We start from the raw sequence: 18,112 nt of genomic DNA on the forward strand, positions 1-18,112 counted from the left end.
ATGTGTGCCGATCTGTTCCTTGTATACAGTAACCAGGTTACTATAGTGCGTGTGAAAGTCTCCACTGTTTACCCTGCTAACCTGGTTTCTTTAAGCAACCAGGTAAGGCAAATGCATTTGAAGCTTGGTAGGAAGAGATAGGAAACTGATGAATTTAACTAATAAAATACAAAGTAAATACACTTGTTGATTTAACTTGTGCTGAAAGAGCCAGTGAGCTTTTTAGCAAACATCAACCAGTAGTAATAATTATAGGCAGAATTTTCCAGACCTTAAAAAATTAAATGTTGAAGGAACTGAGTTCAAAGCTTTAAGAAGTTAGGAGCTGCAAGTGCTAACAATTGTCAATTCTCTCAGAAAAAAATCTCAAGTAACATTTAACCACCGTGAAACAAACTCTGCAGTTGTTGCTATGAGCTGCTTGCACTCTGATGATCTCACAAGATGCACAGCAGAGCAGAATGATGACAGAAGAGGGGAAGCCCTCCTGCAAGAACCAAATATGGAGGAAACAGTCAGAGTGTGACACACACACACAAATGTCTAATACTCTCACTAGTGTCACATGACCAGTGAGGTCACCTCTTACACAGTAGAAAGCTCAGACAGCAGAGGGCCACGAGGCGTCTCCCTGTGTGCACACACAAACATTCACACACTTTAAGCCAAGGTAACTTAGCAGCAGGGTAACTGAGCTTTACCAAGCTCACCTGAGCTTACCTGTAACCCTGAATTTAAACCCTTAAATCTAACGGGCATGTTTTCTGTAAGTTCTGACTTAAAGCACTGCTTCTAGTCTCGCTGTGAGCCAGACGTGTTAAAGAATCCATCTCATGTTAATAGCTCAGCACTTTAACATAACTGATATAACAGCAGGAAGAAGAAAAAAGATCTGTAGGGTTTGGATCACAATTTATTTATTATCAAGATCAACCTTTTCCAGTAGATATGAGGAAACTTGCATCAAGTATACACAGGACACTGTAGTCAGCTCAATAACTACATTTTTAATCTTACGTTTAATCTTTCGTTATCAACCTATTAATATCATTTGTGCCTTCTTTGATTTATAACACTATAAGACATTCAGACTGGTGTAAGGTTTTTAATTCGACCATGTTATACTGAAGAACAGCATCACTAAGAAAGTCTTAGACACAAAACTACACTGCATTTCCTGTAGCTGCTCCACAATAAAAGCATAACCACAGAGACGCAGTTATAATCTACTAAACTGCTGAGAGGCTTTTAGGGGCATATTCACTCTAGTAAACAAACAGAGCCTGACCACAAAGGAGAAGCACAACAACGCAGGTCAACACACTTCAAGCCAATTCATGCTTTCCGTATCTATTTGACATTAAGGATGTGGACCCAGCAAGAACGTCTGTGTGCATCCCAAAATCTGAGTCTGCACAAGCTCAACACAAGTGAGCTGGATATTTGAATTGGTGCTTCATATGTCTGCAATGCTAGTTTTACATCCCTGGTCTAAACCTTTTAAGCAGTGTCACTTTTTATGTTGTTTAAACGCATGAATCAAAAGAGCTCTTCTTGTTGGAAGGATCTGCAGGCCCACACCCTGACAGTAGCGTGTGCGTGTGTAGAAGGATTTTATTATGTGAAACCAAGACCCACAAAACAAAGATGGTGACAGGAAATGACATGTCACCCTTAAAAAGGATGTCATAGCCAAGAAAATGACTACAATTATAAAAATTGAAAAAAAACAATATTTAGGAATGGACAGCAATATTTTTGAACATGAATCCCTAGGAGTCTTGGGATTTGGTAAATACCATCATAATTTGGGTTAGTTCTCAAAACAACTAATGATGCAAGAACTGTCACCCTGTACTGCTTTGTGTGGTACCCAGAGAGCAGTCATACGTGAGAGGCATGACTTAGGCCCAGCACACACGAGCGTGTACCGTTAGGTTCAGGTTTGGCTCTACAAGCACCGTCGTGTGCAGTGTTGGGTCCAACCTCGTCCGTAATCAAATCTGTTTCCACTTGTTCTAAATAGACACACTTTAAAGCTGAAGTAAAACCATAAAAGAAGAGATGCATTAGTTGTTATATGAAGGGATAGTGGTGCAAACTATTAACAGTCTCTCGCAAATCACAGTGACTTACAGTCCTTGAGTGTTTGACTAAAAAAAAAAAAAAAGAATATACAGATTTAAAGAAAAAGGTGAGAGTTTCCTTTTCACTTCTGTGCTGCTGCACAGTTGTGATGAGAAATTGGTGTGAATGCTGGATTAACGATTTTGAAAAGATACAAAAAGTGTCCCACACACACACACACACACACCGCAAATGTCTGTGTGGGGGGAGGAATCATGGCAGCTTCATCCTCCGCCGTGCAGAAGCCACACAGCTTGACGAGCTAAACGTACTCCTAGAAAAAAAAAGAAATGGCAAAAGTTGATGCTGCAGCTTCTTGCTGCTCTCACCGATTAAACAAACATCTCATTTCGGCAGGAAGAGTTTGTCTGGAGCAAATGCATGCAAGTGTGTGTCCCGCCTGGAGGCAGAACATCAAATCAAACAGAGATTGGTTTTGGCATTTAAAAATAAAAGTGATCTTTTCTTCTCTTGCTTTTTTTTTTTAACCTCAGGAGACATGTTTAACATTTCCTAGAAAGTTAAAAACCCATTCCACTCCCAGATGTCCTCTGTTAAAAAAAGAACTACACCTTATTGTTTTGGCTGGTTGACTCTGACTTGCCGCTACAGAACCAAACAATTCCAAATAAGACACTTTGTCACAAACTTCTTTCCAGACTCACAAGCAGAGGCCAATTACTGGTAACATTTTTCTACTGCACAAACTGGACACATCCTTGATATAAACTGTCCACACCCTGAGCAAAAGCCAGTAATGCAAAGTCTCCGCTGCGAGATGTACCACTATCACCGAGCGCAGACACAACCCTGAGCTGATAAAGCATCTCAAGCTTGGACGATGCAAGACGAGAGCTCATCTGAAACGGCTGAGAGAGTGTGTGCAATGAATGGGTGTGTGAGGTGGAGTAGATTGGCATCTAGTTTAGCATTTCCACTCGGGGTTAATCTGCTCCGAGGTTGAGCCCTTTGATATCCCTTAATTTAAGCAGTAAGTGCTATTATTCAGTTTTTATAAGACCTTAATACAGTACTCGATAATACAACATGGTTCCGTTATGTCAATAAGCAGATTTTACATAATTATTACATCCATGTCAGAAAATGGTGGAGAGTTTTTCAGAGCCTAAGAGGACGCATTTAAAATGTCCTTATGTCTGAAACCCAATACTGACAGACTGTCAGACAGAAATTACATGCAATTAATTATAATCATTTGGCACCTTTGATTTCAAAGTTATATGAAATCAAGGGAGTGACTTTTTGAAAGTAGGATTGATAACTGACTGCACAAAAGGAGTTTCAATCGTGGTTCGTTTCCTGTTTCATAGAACGAACCCCTACATGGACAATTCTATTGTTCTTGGCATCATGTGGCAATGTTATATTTTATCAGAGGGGTGAGGTGATAGAATTTAAAGCATGATTTTAGTAGGAGAAACAGCATCAAAGTAAAAGTCTGTGCCAGTAAAGAAATTAAGGTTCACCTCACAACTTCTACAGGAAGAGCAATCAGAGGTCACGTCAACACAGAAAATATCTACTCAGCTCCACCTTACTCCTTCACGCATCAGCATGCTTCCTAGCTTTGTGACTTTTGTTGTGTCCTGTGACCTCGTAAAACTCGCCGACTACTAACAATCCTCATGTCACCTGATGACAGCAGGTGAGGGTGGGGGGTGGGGGTTCCCTCTCAACAGCCACAAAAAACAGTGTTTACACGAACTTCGGGTTAATGGAAATCTGCCTATACATGCAGCAGACCAGTGATCCACCACCTCTGACATTTTTTGGAAGCCTGGCCCACACATTTTAACTGTATCGTTAACTGCAAACAGTCTCTAGTTTTGTTTTTTTGTTGTGTTCATGTCACTACAGAATGGAGCGCAAAGTGATGAGCACAAAGAGTGAGAGTACTTGCTGACAAGAGGACTGATACAAGTACAAAACAGTTTTTCATGTCGTACGAGTTCCTGGAAAGTAAAATCCTCATCAACCCACTGCAGTCAGGCAAAACCCGCAAAACAAATAAAGCACAGTTTTGAGGTGAGATCCTCGATGGAGATGGGCAAAGAAGACGGACTGTAGGTAAACTTGCTTAAACGAGTAATAACTAGATCTTAAGACTTTAGCATAGCAGTGCTAGCATTCTACTCTTGTTGTCGTCAGTCATTTTTCCGCCACCGTCCACCTGCAAATGTTAAAGTGGTAACTTTGGGTGTCAGAGACCAAATTCAGAAACCCGATTTGTTGTTTCCATGACAATTAAGGGTCAGTGGTTCTATTCCCAGCACCCCTGGCTACGCGTCAAAGTGTCCTTACGCAAGACACGAGTTAAAGTCCTTCGTGGTCACAAGTTTGTTTAGAGTCAGAAAGCCATTCACACAACGTAACGCTTTTGTCTTACACGATGTCACATTACACAGTATGTGTATACACACACACAATAAAGTTTTCCTATGAAGTTTACGAGTAATGGCCAGTAACCGGCGGATGGGGGATGGGGGGGGGTCTTTTATTTAACAGTTCCTTTCTACCTAAGGTTTCACATAGAGCGTGCGGCTCTATGTGTTATGTTGTTAACTGAGCTTCCTCCATATGAACAAAGTGCTAAAGCGTGAAAAACTTTTTAGATGCAGGACACTGGCAGATCTGCCATTTGCTCCTGATTTGCTGCAGGACAGCAAATCAGACAAATGTGTCTGTCTGCCCTATTCACACCAGCAACAAGAATATAGTCTTTAAATAAGGCTGTACCATTACTTCATCACTGTGTGTGCACGCGTGCACGTTTACACATACAACAACTAATGGCGTCGTGCATCTGCTTATCAAATAAAATGCACAGATCAGTGACAATTTTGAAACTCAACCTACTACGATACATTGTGTGTAAGTGTAAGACATACAAAAACTAAAGCTAACTAATATGTTCACAAAATAAAAAATTTGACCTGCTAGCACTCTGCCGTACAAACCAGAAAGTAAAGTGACCACACACACCCACACTTCCTTAACAGTGACAGACATGTGCAAAGAAAAAGTCAGTCATCTTAACATGTTGAAATATTCAAATCACAGTCCTCTGCACTTTGCGAGAAAAAAAACTTAAAAAAAAAACAAAACCTTCACACAGGCTGTTCGCGACGTCGATCACATTTTAAGTCCAATCTGCTTAAAGAAAAATGCGAACTGATGTATTTTATTTAAATACGGAAGATACAGTGACGCAGCAGGCTGGATTCCTATAGGGGGTAAAATAAAGTTCAAAGTAACAGTTAAGCAGTGTGCAAAGCCAGTTCTTCAGAGACAACAAAAGCAAGCTAGAATGGACCTTGTCACTGTATCCTTGTGGCTAAAATGGTGATCTCCCCAGATAATTAACAGTAACACCAGCCTGTAGCGACACGTCTGAGGCGATTGTGAAAATGTGCTGCCTGCTGTGGAACCAGATCCGCCCTTCGCTTGCCACAAATTAAAGCCACACACTATAACATCTTCCCACTGTGATCCTAAAACAAATCTGTCTGCGCCATGGAAATACATTTTCAGTCTTTCAGCTGGTGTTCTTATCAGGACATGAGTCCTGGATCATGTTCAAGGACACACAGGGTACACATGACTGATTAGAGTGTGTTCTACCTGTCAAAAGGGCTTGATTGTTAACTTTTTGGTTGGCAAACTAAAAAGAAAACTTCCCAATTTTTAGATCATTTAAAATGGTAAAACGTGTGTGTTGCTACCCTTTAGTTACCACTCCAGCTCCACTATCGTGCAACACTAATGTAATTATTATAATTGACAGATAGGAAATCATAAATGGGGCGTACATTATGAACAAATATGCTCAACACAAGCTAGAGACAAAGTCAGAGACATCACATTCAGAGATCAGAGACAAGTTGGGTTGTAGGGAACAGCAGTGGGAAAATGTAAAGTTTTGACATTTTGGTCATTGCTGTACAAAAATCACCAGTAGATACACCCCCCACTGGGGGGGTCTTATTTGCCCGGCATCATTTACTTTACACGTATCAAAAAACGTGGGCTTTGTGTGTTTACTCCTGTGTTTGGACAAAGGACAAAGACTGTTTTATAGCAGACTCACAGGACACTCAAAATTTCATCTATTTTTTTAAAGTCCTAAATAAGGCTGAACAGGAAATGTTTCTCACATAGAAAAGAACCATTTAACAGAAAGCAATTTTCACATTGCAATGCTCCGATCTTTTCTTTTGATGAGAGGTCACAAAATTTAAAATCAGAGGGGGGTCCCCACTGTCTACTACAACGCAGAGGAAGTGATTTAAGTGCACAAAGCGACTTTCGAAGTAGGACGGATGTTCATCGATATGAAAATAAATCTAAACACCACTGGGACATGAGAACCTATATGGAAAGACATGATTAACAGTCAATAAGACTCAACTTTAAGATTCTCAAGTACAGTCTGCTCTTGCATACATACACTGCAGCCAGGTTGCAATAAGATCTGTGTATGGAGCTGCAGAGTTTAGTGGATCATAAAGACCAAAGGAGCTTCAAATACACGAAAAACCACAATTTGACTTTTTCTTGCTTCTCTAAATTATTCAATTCACACATCTGATAAGGGTAAAACAGGGAACATGCAGCATAGTGGGCCGACAGACAGTGCTGACTGCTCATGTCAACCTCTTCACCCAGACTGATCCAGAGTCAGGGGACAGCATTTACATTGAAATCCACATCGCATGCGTCAGCACAACAAACAAAAAGACAACACAAATGGCTGACAGGCTGCAGCCACAATCACGGTGACCTGACTGACTGCAAAACAAGTGTCCAGCTAAAAACACACATGGCTGAGCGACATGGAACCACAGTTGGCTTTATGGAGAGAACCTGGCAGCCCCCCCAACAAACACCCCAAATAACACATTAAGGATCTTGATTTAAGACCGTCCCGATTATTATTTGAACGATAAAGCACATTTAGTCGCGAGTTTTAGCCCAGATACATTTCCGTTAGCGCAGAAGCCATGATGACTCTGCCTGCTAGCTTAAATGCTGATTACAGCCAGCTGGGCGGACAAGCAGCCACGAGCCGGGTTAGCACTGACAACACATTCACACGACATGACAACCGGGTTATCGACTACGCAACGACCATACACTGCCCCACAAACTCAATTCGCATCTGCTTTCTTGAGTTTGCACAGAGCTGGCGAATCCTGCTATTAAGGATTGCGAGCTAGCAGCCTAGCTAGCTAGCGCCCATGCCTTTCTCTCGGGGAACACGTGGAGTGAACACGTGATGTCTCATAACAAACCTGCTCCGTTTAGGGATTAAAATGAGCAGGTGTTTCAAGTTTGGTGGTGCTTCTGAGTGTACAACCGATAATAGAAACGCCATAAAGCTGACACATTAAACACACGGTGACTGTGGAATAATAGCAACCTGGGCGCTAAGCTAGCATCTGAAGGGGAAGGGCTCACCGACGAGCTAGGCCGAGGCAGGACCGTGTGCTGCTATTGTTAGCCGGCTAAGCTGAACCACCGGGCTTTTTCTGCACACTAATGCAAGGGGAGACATGGGCGGATGTCTCATTAATGTCTGGCGGGGATGTGTGGCGAAACTTGGCTCCCGAACAAACGCGTAAACAGTAGTAAACACCGGTTCAAATATTTGGCAAGCGCAGGGTGTCAGCTAAGGTTTGGCTGACTGGTTGGCATGGGATTGGACACACAGGAGTGATTAAGTAAAAAAAAAAGGGGACGTTCTAGTTAAATTCGATGTCTTCCAACTTTATGCGGCTGCAACACCAGCTGCAATTTAGATGTTCTTCACCTCCAAAGAGACAGACAAATACACTCATAGAAAAGCAGTTTGTCTGGTGTGATTTGTTTCACAACCGCTGCACTGCAACACAACCTGCCCATAAAAGGTGCAGAACAAGCAAGCAATGCATGCTTTTCATGCGTTCAGGGGGAACTGGAGCCCTTAATTGTTCCGCGTGTGATTAGGGGAGACGTGCTTTCACCTTAAAAGAAGCGTGTGTTTAAAGCAGCTCGGCCACAATTAAACCCTGAATCATGCACACAACAAGTAGGCAAAAATGCTACGAGGAGTCTGTTAGCTTTGTCTGGGTGTGAGCCATTGTGCCATCAGCCCCCCGTGGGTCCACTCCGCCACCCGGATCTCCAGGAATAGCCTCCGACTAACGGAGGGTGGAGGGGCTGTGACTCCAAATATAACCAGCTTTCAGGGAGCAACAAGAGGGCGACCACAGCCATGGATGGTTGCTCTGTTTCAGCTCCATAAATGCCTGATGCCTGACCCCTGTGACAGCTGCTGGCGTGGCCGCACACACACACACACACACACACACACAACCGTGACAACATCACAAATCAACACAAGGAGGTTACAAACCGTGGTGTGCCTGTCCGTTCACGCTGACCACGGTCACTGCGTTCATTTTCCTGGTCCACGGGTTCACCTTGGGCGGGGGAGCTTCAGTAAACTCCTTTCTACTGCCACTGCTGCTTTCAACACCCTCCTCGGTTTGCTTGTCCTCACTGTCACTGATGGGTTTGCTCTCCTCGGTGGCCGGTTTGGAGGTCTGCTCCTCCCTACTGGGGGTCCCTCCCTGCCCGGGGCTGCTGCCGCCGCTACTGCTACTGCTGCTGCTGCTGCTGCTGTTCCCGTGCTCGGCGACACCCGTCTGCCGCTTGGCCCCGTCGCCCCGGCGGCCCTCTTCTAACTCCGGCTCACCGCGGATCACTTTGCCGTGCTCCTCCGCTTTAGCAAGCGGGTTGCCGGGCAGGAGAGGCTCAACCTGAGTGGCCATTTCCCCACCGCCGTCTTTCTTCCCCCCTCAGGATTACCAGTGCTCCTCCCTCCCCCGGTCCGAGTTCGCCTTTAATTTCAAGGAAACCCGAAGTTGTTCCGCGGAGTGTGCCGCTCCTCTGTCGCCCCCAGACCTTACGAGCTTCGGTCCAAGACGCAGAATACTCCGCGCTAGATTAAAACTATGTATAAAACTAAGAAACGTAGCCGACGACCTCTCAGGATTACAACCTTATCTCCTCCACTAGCAGCAATATGGATGATCCCCACCACGCGATACAGGAGTGCGCGCACGTACAGCATAGAGGGGGCGTAGGCACGTAAGGCAGAGAGCGCGCTTCTGGGTCAGGGCGACAAGATGCTTTCAGGTGCCTCCACTTACTGAAACCTCTCAGGATGTCTGCACACTTTGTCAAGGCAAAACAATTCCTACTGTTCGTTATGGCCTTAAATATATTTCGTCTTTGGCCTTTCAATGTGTGTCTAAGGCAAATAGGAAGCTTTAGCAGTCTGAGAGAGTTGTTACGAGAGGGAATGTGGCAAAAACAACCCAGCTAGAGCCAGTTGGTAATTGGATTCTAAAAAGCGACACAGCTCCTGGATATATCATCTTAACTTGACTAAGATTAACTAATTCTGGAAAATGAAAGCCTTCCACCATTTCCACCAACACTTTTTTGCACAGGACCTGCATTACCAGGATAAATGATTACAACAAAATAATCTCTTTCAGGGTCCATATAGGCACCTGACTTATTTTAATACAGACTCGATAAACTGCGTTTTTTACCAAACAATATACGAATCGTGGTTAAACTATACATTTTTATAGATGAAGTTCTGTTTAATCTACTTCAGTTTACGTGTTTGAAAACGTTTTTTTGTTTTTGTTTTTTTGCTAATCCTGAAGAAGTAAACTAAGAAATAAAATGCTTGTGATGCATGTTTAACTGTACATTTTTAGAAACAAAAAGATATTCTGCTGCAAATATGTAATTTATTGGTCCCCTGCACTGGTGCTTGAAGACATTTAACCTTATTTAACCTGCGTTAAATACTGCATTGCCTAGTATAGCTTCCTTTTCTCTAAGGCTACTTTATATTTTGACCTCACCACATTTTATACATGGAGGTTGTATTTGTACTGTACAACATTTATTCGACAACTATACTCACTCTGCTTTCGACATAATAGCACCAGTTCTGTTCCAAGTCTTAAAGTTGGTTGTTTCTTTATACTCGTATTTTTTCCCGACAACCATGAACGCATCGCAGCGCTAAGGCGTACGCTTGTTCGAGTCGTTGGGAAGCAAGTCACCGTGAAGTCATTAGGCAGATCCACAAAACACACAGTTTGTTGGAGTGTACAGTCAATTAACCCCCTCACGGATACGATTGGACCTTTTCTTGTACCAGACCCATGTTTGTGTTGTTGTTTTGTTTTACACAAACTCAGAAAGAAGGTGGGAAAATGCACCTAAACCCGTCTCCACCGCCCTTTACGCACAACACACGTGTCCATACGAAAACTGCGCGTGTGGTTTCTTGCTCTGAGTGCAGTTTTCCACTGCTCTATTTGCGTTTTCTTCTTTTTTCCTTTTTTTCCCCCCCAAGCATTATAATTTCAGCTTATCACATCGAGAGTAAGAGTTTTTTTTTTGTCCGCGTCGTGTCTGTTGTCACAACCCACGTGGTTCAACGTTACAGCGTCTGTTTCAGAGTGTGTGGTTGATTATATAATAGAAGTTCAAGTGTGTGTGTTTCGGGGGTGGGGGTACGTCTGAGAGCCAAAGGGAGAATAATGAAGCTTCATGACTCAACTGTACAGCAAGTAGATACAAACGGTGTTTTCTAAGCGCCAAACCCAAATTTAGAAGTTTGAAGAATGAGGCATAAAACAAAACTGTACGTCTCTTGCATCAGAAACCAAATTTACTCAAAACCCTATTTATATAGCACCTTTCCTACAGATGAATGCATTTCAAACTGCTTAACAGATGATTCAAAATTGGTAGAAAGGCTTATCAAGCAAAGACTTGTCGACTAAACAAAAGTATTTAAAATAAAATCATAATATTAATAGAGAAGTTGACAACAAGGCACATGAAACGAGGGCAATAACACATAAGAGCATGAGACTTTGGGTCAGTGAGACCAATGCAAACAAATAAAACGATTAAAAAAACACAGTAAAATTAACTCAATTAGAAATGATGATAAAACGTTAATATGACAAAGAGAATAAGAAAGTAAAAGATCAAATAAATGATATGTACATAGATAAATCCAGTTAGTGAATAGCACACATCAGATATTTGAATCCAAAGACCAGGCGAAAAAAGTTGGGTTTCTGATGTTCCAACCGCTCGGAGCATAAACACTAAAAGTTTCTTCTCCGACACTTGGGAACAACAAAAAGATTCGAGTCAGAGGATCTGAGAGCAGGGACCGGTTCACACACTGGAAGCATGTCAGACAAGTTTGCTGGTGCAAGACCATGAAATGTGGGAATTATCAGATCTGCTTCACATTCACATTCAGGTGACACTGAGGTGGATTTGCTCCAGTCGTCAGATGCTTGTTTAAGCAGGTGAATACAAGTGAAAGTAGCACAAATGTTATTCTAAGCAAAGAGTCAATTTCTCAATGTGGAGCTTTGTCGACGCCAGACTGAAGGAAAAGCTGATTTAGAACACTGGAAACAAAAACATGGGCACAATAGTGAAAAAAATCTTTCAAAAAGTTTAGGGACATTAGGAAATTCATACGGTACAACAACGACATTATAAAGGCCACGTTCAGTGATTTGGGACTTGCTTCTGTTGTTCTAGTTTGGGTTGTACATGTACATAAATGCCAGTAAACTTCCCATGACCCCATATTAAAATATCTCTCTACTTCTGCCTGAAAAATTCCTCCAGATGAAATCACCTAGAGGAAACTTCAGTTCACATTATGTCATGTTGTTGCTCAGACTATAGAGTTTGTAATCATGGTCAACCGGCTTTTGCAAAGCTCCCCCAGATGACATCATCTGAAGCCCTAATGATGAAAAACTCCTCTGGGTGATGTCGACTGGAGGAGTTTTTCAGCTAGAAGCAAAGACATATTTTAATATAGGGGAGTCAGAGGAAACATTGATACTAAAGCCATAGAGAGCAAGTTTGAATTTGCTGAAGTTGCCCTGTAAATACCACAATTAAAAAAAGCCTATGTGGCCACAACTTCCAGCACAAAAGCATAAACAGAAATATTGTAACTTAATCATAGAAACATGTTTCTATATTTCCGCTCTACATGTTTTGTGGACCTCGAAACCAATGTAAAGATTTGGGAATTGGGGTAACATGCTCTGTTCACTCTGAATGAGCTGCAGCTGGATAATGGTCGCATTAGGAGGTGTAATCCAGAGACTGGGACAGTAGTCCACCCACCTAGAAAGTATCGACTCAATGGACATCAAGCCACACCAAGATGTCGGACCTAGGGCAGTGCACACTTTGCGGAAACCGAGTTGGAAAATGAGCAGCTTGACCAGACAGAGCAAAAGAAACAAGGCCAAGGAGACAGTACTGTGCAAGTACATCATTCTGTCACTCACAAGATCTGATCTGAGGACAGACATTAGAAAGACCCAGTGTTAAAGCATTAATTGCTGGATTCCTCATGTGTCTATGACTAATGTCTGAAAAATGCAAATTGTGACCTGCACGTACTTTCTCACAGCGCTCTGCAAATGTCAACGTTATTATCATGAAGGGGCGTAACAGTGGCTGCTGCTCCTCTGGGCTTGAGTGACAGGCATGTCCGGGGTGTCGCAAGAGGAGAAGCTGTCGGAGCGTTTTATATTAGACCCACAAATTCTTTTTTTAAATTTTTTTTATTTTCACACACCTGCAAATCTTCCTCACGCCCGAGCTGCTCTAACAAGTGTTGCTGAGTCATGAGAAGACCAGGGGAAAAAGGTCGGCACTCGATACTGCTGGCACTCTGCCTGCACAGCAGATATTATTGTACATGCAAATCTATAAATATGACGTGCTGTTAGTGGCACACGCTTGTACTCAGTTTCCACCTGCACATTTGGATGTTCACGTTTCAAAAATAACTAAATGCTTCATAAGTGCGCGTTTAGACGTGAATATTGCGTTAATCTGCTGGTTACTTCTCGTTGCAGTGCTGTTTAATCCTGTGGCAGCAGCAAAGTCCCCCGTACCCCACAGATAATGACCATAATCCCCCCCCCTGAATGGGGTGTGGTGGACAAGACTAAATTGGCCGCCCTCCTTTGGCTGCTGCAAAGCTTCTGGCTGTTACTCACACTTTAGTCACATGACCGCCAGACATCTGAGAAGAGCAAACTGTCAAATGTCATGTCAAGACAAATGACACCCCCTCTTTAAAGGTCCATCGCCACAGACTTTGTAAGGCTGCATTCACATTACTGACCTTAATGTCCAATTCACAAATAACCAACATTAAAATATATAAAGTGATTTAGAGTTTATTATATTTTAGGTACTAGCATTTTTCTAGCTTGCTAATGTATTCAGCGTGTTTTAGGGCTGTATTAGCATTCTGATGGGCCATTCCATTCCGTAGCATCAGTGCTACGTGGCATTAGCATAACAGTGCAGTGAGAAACGACTGGGGTCAGATCATCTGTATGAGGAGAGGTTTGACTTTAAGTGCCTTGAGATGACCTTGTTGTGAATTGAACGAACATTTAGAAGATAATGAAGAGGACATAAGCATAGACCCTTGTAATACTGTGTGTTTTTGAACAAGCTTCCTGTCAAGTTGGACTCAAACTGAAGAAGATGGGTTCAGAAAAGGGGGCCGGGCATTACCCTTTGTTAGAGCCGATTTTTGTATTTGTTATTAATTAATTTATGTATTTAAAGAGTTAAGTTGTTGAAAGAATACAAACAATTTCCGATAACATATGAATTACAAAGAGGTTTGGTGTGATGATGCTATGATGAAAGAGGTGGGTTTTTTCTTAGTTTTCTTAGGTAGGAAGCATCAGTACAGAGCACTTACACATTTATGATGTCATGGTTTTGTTTTGTGTGTTAAAAGTGAACACAGTCCAAATGGGAGATACACAAACTGTGTAATGCTTCTCCAACTTGTTTGTTATTGGATTAGATTTCTCTGCAATCATTTTTTATTATTTTCCAATGTTATGTCCCATCTGAACAGACAATCTCTGTGATGGGTTTTGTCAGGAAATTGTGTTTATGGTCGCACGTGAAAAACAAATCATGACACATCAGTGTCCGACTCATAGTGACAATACCTTCTAATCCCCCTGTTCTGCATCCTTCTCTCTGTTCTCTCTCCGTCTCTGTGTTTTGTATGTGTATTTAATTGAAACTCTTCATAGAACCCACAGTTTCATTTTCACTCTTCGGGTTTTATACATATTAAACAAATGAAACTGATGTCAGCTTGTGGATTTTTTGCCTATTTCCCACTAACACATACTAGTCATATCAATGTGTTTCCAAAAAAACTCCTAACTGCCCCTTTAAATTTGGAACTCTGAGGCATCCGCGGTGCAGATTTCAGAGACGAGGTCTGTCTCTAGCAGAAAAACGCGTAAAAATGTAGAACAAGGTTGAAAATGCAAACTCAATTACAGGTAAACACATCCGAAAGAAGCTGACCGCGTTCGTTAACATTAAGCTGCAGGACCTCGGCGATTTGGTGAAACATGTTTCTCCTCTAATTTCCTGGAATGTTACAAATGTGCTTTAAACAGCTGGTTGTGTATTGAACCTTTGTCACAGTTGTGTGTGTTTTTTGCTGTTACAGTCGATCTTCTGTGCACAGACTTAAGCAACACATTTGACCTCTGTTATCACCTGTGTGTGTCCGCAGCAGAGGCTGGTAAATAGCACAGTGGGGTGTGTCTGTGGCGCGTCTGATCTTTTCATTGCAAACACACCGGGATTGTTTTTGTGTAACAGTAAGACCCCCTCTGTCTTCGTCAGGGAGACACAAACACGTTTGAATGTGCGAGCGGTGAGGTGTGTCATCGTCACACCACCCTCTGTCTGTCACACAGACCCCATTATCTCGTACACACACCAAAGCCTCTGCAGCCACAGTCTCCAGTAGGAACTGACATGTAGACACACACCCTCCCCTGCCTGCCCACAGTGGCCCCTCACTGTAAACAGGCTGATATTTCATTCAGCGGCAGCGGCCCATTCTTTGCGGCCGATGACACTGGTGACATGTAAAGCTCTCTGGCATTGTTCACTTTTCTGGAGCTCTTTAGCAGTGTAATCAGCAGTGAAATGGCAATGGGCCACCAGGATGAAAACACAAGTCAGCAGCTGGTCAGCAAATCACAGCTGAAAGCCGCTAAATGGTGGATTTGCCCTGTAAGCAAGACACGCTCTTTGTGTGTGTGGGGGGGGTTTATGGACCCAAAGCCTGAGAGCACAGAGTTGGATGGAGACTTATTTCATAACCATTACTATCACCTTTATTAATTTACTAGAACTTTGACTACGTTAAATTAAATGCATTTAATCAGATAAAGTCAAATACTTTTACTCCACTACACTGATGTATTGTGAAAAAATATCCACTTCCTCCTGACTTGTTCTCTTTTGGTTCAGATCTTATACAAAATTCAGAACTTATAGATGAACAAGTGTAGGCTGTGTGGAGAAGGTGTTCACTCCTTTACTTACTACGTCTGACCCACTACCAAACTGAAATACATGAGTGTGTGTGTGTGTGAAGGTTACAGAGCCATTTCTGAGGCTCCACTGTGAAGGATAATGTCTACCACTTGTATTGGAGTACTTTTTAAAGTACTTTTTAGTTTTTTTTAGTTTTTGTGCTTCTACCACTTCTGATCTATTTACACCATATGTCTCATCGGGAGGGTGGATGAACTGGAATTTACTAAACAAACCCTCAAAAGGTGCAATAAATCTTAGACACATGTAGTCAGACCTCACATTTCAGTTGGGTACAATTGTAATCAGACAAATGACACTTTTCGAAGCAGATCTCAGTTAAAATGACTGAACACGAGCCAAATATGTGCCAAACTAAATACAGCACATTTGGATTTTTATCCACCCTTATCTAGACAGCTTATCCAGGTGGAGGTCGCTGCGAGACTGGACTGGTTCTGTCACTGGGCAGCAGTTGGAATAACCAAGGACAAAACAAAAGCACAGTTCGTGTTCACATTCACCAATCAACCTGATCTGCTGGAGGAAGCCAATGCAGACACAGGGGACAAATGTCAATGGGTTCAAACAGATGGCCTTCTAGCCGTGCTAAGCCCTTCACCGCTGGTACAACTCATTTCTGTTTCTCGTTCAGTTACAAGCTGCCATGCTGACAAGAAAAAAAAAAAAAAAAAAAAAAAAAAAATTCAAAATGAAACCACATGTGTAGATAATAAGAGGTATTCATATAACAGATTTTAATGTCAGGAATTTTTTAAAAATGAAAAAGATTATTGGTTTCAAACTAAATGTACGAATGTACAAAAGTCATGTAACCTGACAGAACCACCACCCGCAGACCTCTGACCTCGAACAAAAGGAGACAAGATTAAAAGTGTTTTAAAATTAATTCTTCATGCAAGAGATTATTTGTTCAAATTTATTAATGAAAAAAAAAACTTTTTATAGACTGGAAACAATCTGTTCACATAATCTGTGACGTCACAAACATGACAAAGTATCCAAAAGGAAATAAAAATACAAAAGTGATTAAAATGTACACGGTTAAACATGTAGCCGCCAATGTTATCAAGGTAAAAAGTCCACGTGTTCAAACTTGCTGAATCTGAGAAACTGTGACGTAAAACAGACAAAAAGTCACCATGTGGCAACTTTACCTTCCACCTAGTGGCAGCACGCGGCATCTCTTTGCAGCGCAACTGAAAAAAAATTATCGACCAGAATGAATGGAACTGTAGAACATATTAAAAGTATTTATTCATTTATTGTGGGCTCAAAAAACAAACAAACAAAAACAAACAAACAAAAAAAAAACATTCCCAGCTGTGGTTCTTGTTATATTAAACAAAAGTCACGTAACCTGACAGAACCGCCATCCACTGACCTCTGATCTGGAACAAAACGAGACAATATTAAAAGTGTTTGGCGGCACCATCACGTGTCAGATCTGTTGTGAAGGTTTTGGGCACGTTTCTCGTGGTTGGGACCAGACGGCCTCACGCTCAGTCTTGTCTTTAGTATTTCATTTAGCTCCCTCCACTCACCAGTACGCAGCCGGTCTCTCGCACTCAGAGCGGGCTGGAGTATCAGGGTGGGGTGTGCCAAACCTGAGACCAGCTGATAGGGCTGCAGGAGACACTGACCCTGATAGAGGAGAGAAACCAGTTTGTAATCAGCAGCTGGACGCACAGGGCAGCATACAGCTAAATACTGAGAACGTGACACTGGATTTACTGGAGTAAATTTTAAGTTTGTTATATATATTTTTTTTAATTTTTAAGTCCTCAAATCAATTTCTATAGAGTGACAGTTAAATTTGATGTGCGCTGAAGAAACTGACCTATTTCAATGAGTCGAACGTATCAGATGAAACAGCCGCGTGCCTCCATCTAGTGGCCACGTGTGCGTACGAACGCGAGCCCAGGCCACGTTTTTCTTGGTATCGTCGCTCCAAACGCCATTACAACAAAATGGCAGTTCTGAAATTTTCTTGTATTAGACAGATATAGAAACAATTCACACTCCACATAAGAAAGTCGTCATAACTGCAAGGACGACTCGTAATTTCGGCATATATTTCATTCACCAATGTAAACTCCAATTCATTAATCAGTCCACTTTCTAATTGGTCCACCCTGCTCCCCACTGCACATATGACTGGCGTGGGTTTCTAACAAATGTTACTAAAGTACCCGACATTTGGTTAAGTGCATCTTTGCCGACTTAAATAACAATTCAACAACAATCATAACAATAACGACACAAGTGGATTTTACTTTGTTGTGCAAAGACACGTGATGTCTTTCAACCAATGTACAAACTTTGTGTGTTGTCATGCGGGGATTTGGTTTCTGCGCTTAAAGGCTCATGTTTCTGTAATATAAAAGAACAATGAAAAAAAAAAAAAAGGTTTCCGCTTGGCCAAGGATTA

General features: G+C 42.1%; 1 protein-coding gene across 3 annotated transcripts in view; it reads right to left on the bottom strand.

Moving 5' to 3' along the window:
• Positions 1 to 9,236, bottom strand: part of larp1 (La ribonucleoprotein 1, translational regulator) — a 40,612-nt gene extending 31,376 nt beyond the window's left edge. For all 3 annotated transcript variants that reach the window (XM_067492440.1, XM_067492439.1, XM_067492438.1), the window contains exon 1: positions 8,543 to 9,236. In XM_067492440.1, coding sequence (XP_067348541.1) covers positions 8,543 to 8,960 — 418 coding nt within the window. In that variant the 5' untranslated portion in view covers positions 8,961 to 9,236. The remainder of the gene's footprint in view (positions 1 to 8,542) is intronic.
• Between the last annotated feature and the right edge of the window lie 8,876 nt (positions 9,237 to 18,112).

Source organism: Channa argus, chromosome 22 (assembly GCF_033026475.1).
Source record: "Channa argus isolate prfri chromosome 22, Channa argus male v1.0, whole genome shotgun sequence".
Classification (NCBI taxonomy): Eukaryota; Metazoa; Chordata; class Actinopteri; order Anabantiformes; family Channidae; genus Channa; species Channa argus.